At 46.2% G+C, this 5,891-nt stretch overlaps 2 protein-coding genes across 2 annotated transcripts; both read right to left on the reverse strand.

Annotated features, from left to right (window-relative positions):
- Positions 1-537: 537 nt before the first annotated feature.
- Positions 538-4,344, reverse strand: LOC118756360 (the record flags this gene model as incomplete). Its single annotated transcript, XM_036491127.1, has 2 exons — positions 1,923-4,344; positions 538-1,871 (listed from the first exon to the last, which is right to left on the reverse strand). Coding segments are annotated over exons 1-2 (3,756 nt in total), but the record flags the coding sequence as incomplete, so codon positions are not given.
- Positions 4,345-4,444: 100 nt separating this feature from the next.
- On the reverse strand, positions 4,445-5,143 carry LOC118756359. Its single transcript, XM_036491126.1, has one exon. The coding sequence runs from the start codon at positions 5,141-5,143 to the stop codon at positions 4,445-4,447; it is 699 nt and encodes a 232-aa protein (XP_036347019.1).
- Between the last annotated feature and the right edge of the window lie 748 nt (positions 5,144-5,891).

A 5,891-nucleotide genomic window follows, 5' to 3' on the forward strand; every position in this document is an offset into this window, starting at 1 on the left:
GATAAACATATTTTATGTTGCTGGCTTATCCGCTGCTGCTCCGAACATCCTCCCCCCCGTTGAAAGGTCAGGGCTTTCAACAGAATCCTTCACCGGGAGGACACACAGCTTGTTCACGGCTCGTCGCGTTATGCCGCTAGATGTTTTTAAAAGTGCCACACGTACGACACCGTCTGCTCCAGGGACAACTTCGATTACCCGTGCTAGAGGCCACTTCAGTGGTGGTGAGTTTTCTTCCTTTATGCATACGACATCATTGACTTGAATGTTGGCATGAGGTAAACGCCACTTTGCGCGTTGCTGTAGAAGAGTTAGATACTCTTGAGTCCACCGCTTCCAAAAAACCTGTTTAATGTATGTTGCACGCTGCCATCGATCAAGTCGGTCGTAGTTTAGCGTCGTTAGATCCGGTTCCGGAAGAGCTGTCAGAGAACCACCAATCAAAAAATGGCCTGGCGTTAGCACATCTAAATCCTCTGGGTTTTCTGAAAGGGGTACGAGAGGACGAGCGTTAATTACAGCACAGATTTGACATACCAAAGTACGCAATTCATCGAAGCCAAGCCGTGATGAGCCAACGGAACGATAGAAATGTTGTTTGGCTGTTTTTACGGCCGCTTCCCACAAACCGCCAAAGTGCGGAGAGCGAGGTGGGATGAAACGCCAATCAAAGCCATTACTGAGGCAAAAGTTGTGGACTTCGCTGCGGTGTTTCTCGCTGAGGGCTAAGTTCCGTAGTTCTTTAAGCTCGTTCTTGGCGCCTACAAAATTCGTCGCATTGTCAGACCAGTTGCAGCTGGGTATGCCACGCGTAGCGATGAATCGTTTTAGCGCGTCAATGAAAGCACCTGTTGAGAGGTCTCTTACCAACTCCATCCATACAGCCTTTGTGGCGAAGCAAATGAAAACGCTTACATAACATTTGTGGGGCGATTTATTGCGTACTTCAGGCTTGTAATAAAATGGCCCGCAGTAGTCCACACCGGTGACTATGAATGGGCGCGAGGCCTGAATTCGCTCTTTAGGCAGGTCGGCCATTATGTGCTCGACAAGGCGCGGTCTCGATTTGCAGCAAATAATGCATTTTTGTAGGACTCGAGTGACTGTTTTCCGACCACCTATGGGCCAAAACTGCATTCGAATGAAGGCGAGTAAAGCTTGAGGACCTGCGTGATGTTGTTTGCGATGAAAAAAGGTTATTATACTAAATGTCAGTGGATGATCCTTCGGAATAATGCATGGGTGGCGCGATTCAAAACTAAGCATAGAGTTTTTTAATCGCCCGCCGACTCTAATAATTCCAAAGTCATCAAGAAATGGTGATAGCGAAACAATGCTGCTCGAACTCGGGACGCAATTATTGGCCTGTAATGCCGTGTACTCCGGCCAAAGTTGCGCTCTTTGTACTAAGCGAATAAGCAGTTGAGTTCCATGGTGAATATCTGCGGCTGTGAGCTGCGAAGAGCTTGGCGATGTTGTAATATTGACAAATTTGCTGACGTACCCAAAAATGCGCTGCATTGTTCCAAATGAATTAATGTACTTGAACGAAAGCGAAATGTCATTGCGGTTATGTGCGGCAAGCAACACCTTTTGTCGAAGTTCTGGAAGTTTTGGTTGTGGTAGACACATGCGCGGCCAGCTGCCCTCCACTTCTCGCAAAAATGACGGGCCGTGCATCCAAAGTGAAGATCCTAGAAGTTCCTGCGGGGTAGCTCCTTTGGATAAAATGTCCGCCGGATTCATTGCTGTCGGAACATAGTGCCACCGCATGCCCTCCGTTAATTGATGTATGGTGGAAATTCGGTTAGCGACAAATACGTTAAATTTCGATGGTTCTTCTCGCAGCCACGAGAGGACAGTGGAGGAATCTGACCAACAATGAAATGAACAGTTAAAAAGCTTCATTTTTGTAAACTCACCCATGAGTTGTGCCAGCAGTGTTGCTGCACAGAGTTCCAGCTTGGGCACGGTGATAGTCTTCAGTGGAGCGACACGGGCCTTCGAACACAACAGGTGCACTTGTACCTTACTATCCTTGGCTGAACGCGTATAAACGCAAGCCCCATAAGCTTCAAGGCTTGCATCGCAAAATGCACGAATTTCTGTAATGGCCCCAGGTTGCAAGACGTAACGAGGAAATGATAGGTGCTGTATGTCTGCAAACCCGCTGCAAAAGGCAGACCAGGCGGTGTTTAACGATTGCGGTAGACTCTCATCCCACTCAAGCTTGTCTCTCCACATGCGTTGCAGAAGAATCTTCGCCTTGGTCAGCGTAGGGCCCATTAGTCCAAGGGGATCGTAACAGCGAGCTAGAGTAGACAACGCAGAGCGTTTTGAGTTTTTACCCAGTTCTCGTTGTGGCACAAACGAAAATAGCAGCTTGTCCTTGACCGGATCCCAAACTAGTCCCAGAGCTTTGGTGATGTCACTGCCATCGTCAAACTTAAGGAAACGTTCCTTGTCTACGTCAGGTATATCACGAAGGATATCTGGACTATTAGAGCACCACTTGCGTAACTTAAAGTTTCCTCGAGCAAGGAGGCTAGTTGTTTGTAGCTTGATATTCAGTACTTCTTCCATCGACTCGCCTCCAGATATCAAGTCATCTACGTAGAAGTCTCGACGCACTATTTCTGCACCAATGGGGTAAGTCGAGGATTCGTCAGCTGCGAGTTGGTGCATGGCACGTATGGCCAGAAATGACGCAGGCTTAGTTCCATAGGTCAGCGTGTCTAACTTATAGATGGCAAAGTTTTCCTGAGGAGATTCACGCCACAATATGCATTGGAGCATGCTATCTGGTGGGGTGACGCGAACACACCTATACATCTTACAGATGTCCCCAGTAAGTGCTATGGGAAAAGTACGAAATCTAATAAGGATATCAAAAAGTTTCGGCTGAATAGTTGGGCCTGCCATGAGTAGGTCGTTCAGCGAAAAGCCCGAAGTAGTGGATGCAGAGCCATCAAAAACCACTCTCAGCTTTGTTGTGCTACTGTCATCCTTGATGACGCAATGATGCGGCAGAAAATACTTGCATTGTTGAAAAACCTCATTGGTAACTAGCGACATGTGATTAAGGTCCAGATATTCCTTTATGAACTTACTATATTCTGTTTTAAGCTCAGGGTTACGAGCGAATTTTCGTTCAAGACTTTCGAAGCGTTGACGAGCTTGCAAATAGGAGTCTCCAAGGGCCTCCACACCACGCTTCATGGGAAGACGAACTGAGTATTCGCCTGATGACAATCGCAAATAATTTTCCCGGAAGTGGGCTTCGCAGTCGATATCTTCTTGGGAGGCCTTAGAGATCGGCTCGAAGTTGTGCTCTATTTCCCAGAACTGACGCACTAAATCTTCCAACCGAGTGGAAATAATATCACTGGAGGACTTCCGTCGCACCACAAAAGATGATAGTTTTGGAGCTTGTTGCCCCCCTCCAGATAGCACCCAACCGAGGCGTGTTTTCTGAAGGAGTGGTAAACCGTATGCCAAGCGTATCTGCCCCACACATAGCAGATCGAAGAACAATGCTGCTCCAATGAGCAGATCAATTCGCTGCGGTAAGTTGAACCCAGGATCAGCTAGTTGTATATTCGACGGAACATTCCACTCGTTGGTGCTCACGGAGCAGCCAGGCTGGTTGTCGGTTATGGTTTGTACAACAACAGCTGTTATGTTTGTTGAGAAATCTGAAGTCCGCGACTTCAGTACGAGGTCGACTGAGTAACCCTCCGTTGAGAAATTGGCATCTCCAATGCCAGATACTGTAGCAGAAGATTTTGCTTTTACAAGCTGCAATTGGTTTGCAAGGCGAGTTGTGACAAAGTGTAACTGGGAGCCAGAATCTAAAAGCGCCCTGCAAGGCACGAAGCTTCCAGCACGATTTTTTACCAGAACGACGGCAGTAGCTAGGAACACAGCATCAGAAGGAGATACTGGGGCACTAGGCGACACAGATAACGATGCAGTCATAGCGTTGGATTGAACTGTAGCTGCCGACGAAGCTTCGGCTTGACTATTGATTAACGATGCAGTTGAGCGTTCGAAATGCAAGAGCGTGTGGTGTTTCGACTGACAGGCGCGGCACGATCCGGATTTGCAGTCACGAATTTGATGCCCAGTCTTTAGGCAGTTAAGACAAAGGGAAAGCTTCTTAACTTCCCTCAGGCGTAAATTCGGAGACAAATTTGCGAAGCGTTGACAGCTATAAATTGCATGCTCGGCAGATCCACAAAACACACAAACACCTTTTGAGCCGTTGGAAGCAACAAAGGATTTCCTCTGACCAGTACTCACGTTCTTGTTAGCTTTTACCGCCTGACCAGTCGGTGTCTGCATAGAATGCTAAACGTTCTCGAGTGTTCTGCAGCGCTTCTCCAAGAACATAGCTAATTAATCCCAGGATGGCAGTTCGCTGATCGATGAACTCTCCTCCCATTTAGCTTGCGTCTTTTTTGTCGAGTTTCTGGATCACCAATTGTACGATGATGCCATCTGCGATCTTCCCATTGGATGCGAGCGACTGCAATGCGCGTATGTGTGCTGTGACCTTATCTGTCAGCTCTCGTAGCTTGGTTACGTTTGAATCTGCCCTCTCTAGCCCAAATATCTCCCTGACGTGTGCCTGAAATATAAGACGTTTGTTATCGAAGCGCTTTTGTAAAAGATCTAATGCAGTGTTATAATTAGCGTCGTTTATTTCCAGCGAGCGCACGGTGTCAAGGGCAGCGCCGCTCAGACAGGAACGAAGATGCTGCAATTTGTCGATGTTGGTGAGGTCGCTGTCCTTGTCGATTATTGACGTGAACATTGAATAGAAATTTGTCCACTCGGTGTAGGCGCCACTGAATTTAGGCAGTGTCAGCAATGGCAAGCGCGAGCTATTAGCGTTCACAATGATTGATTGGGTCTCACTGGAGTTCATTCTGAGCGTGGAGCAATGTTGCGAGGCACTACGTTTACCAATCTCGCGTTGCAGTGTAGCTCTAAGGTTGATTAGAGCAGCATCGAAGTTACTTGGCAGGTCGCTGGCAATGGAGTCGAAGTCCAATTCCTCTAGGCTTGTGTGTGCGGCAGAAAAACTGGATTTCAATTCGCCTAAGGATTCTAGCATTGCTGAAAGACTGTACTCATCCATACTGTGTAGCTTGTCTGCGTCCAACTCGTTAATCAAGCTCTCCAGTCTGCTGAATATGGCCTTTGTTTTCAGCTTTAGAAAGGCTACTCGATCTGCACCTTCCCCTGGCATGACGAAGTTGCTGACGTTTACACTAGTGTGGCAGAATTATCTCAGTAAGCGGCCGGAAACAAATGAAAAATCGCGTGATACGATCACGTCGGGGTCACCAAATGTTGAGCTACTAAGCCTTTTTAGCAGCTATTAAAATAAAACAAACGATGTATGCATAAGTTAAGCAACTGTATTTAACAAGATTTGGTCCGCGACTAACTAACAGAAAGTTCACCTTGAACTATTTAAGTAACTATGTCCTAATTACATTGGATAACTGCAAATTCATCACCAACAATAGAAATCCAGTTTTCTTAAATGCATGAGAATTTACATATATATATATTTATGCACGTATGCACCCGCGCACACAATATTGCTTACATACATATGTACTATTTTTCGCTTGCTTGCATACGAATGTATCCAACTGAGCGCGGGTGGTACGTATGCACATACATCTATGTATGTATGTATATACGTATGCTTTATACATAGTATAAAGGGGAAACAAAATTAGCACAGTTTAAATACATACAAGTAAATATGCAGCTCAATTGAGTATGAAAATTTCAGTGTGATCAGATAACGTTATTCATATTGATTTTGATAAACATATTTTATGTTGCTGGCTTATCCGCTGCTGCTCCGAACA

The sequence above is a fragment of the Rhagoletis pomonella genome, unplaced genomic scaffold, assembly GCF_013731165.1.
Source record: "Rhagoletis pomonella isolate Grant_MI unplaced genomic scaffold, Rhpom_1.0 Rhpom_scaffold_09997, whole genome shotgun sequence".
Classification (NCBI taxonomy): domain Eukaryota; kingdom Metazoa; phylum Arthropoda; class Insecta; order Diptera; family Tephritidae; genus Rhagoletis; species Rhagoletis pomonella.

Excerpts from the sequence above, each read along its gene's own strand:
- LOC118756359 (XM_036491126.1), bottom strand. The coding sequence starts at position 5,143 with ATGGATGAGTACAGTCTTTCAGCAATGCTAGAATCCTTAGGCGAATTG.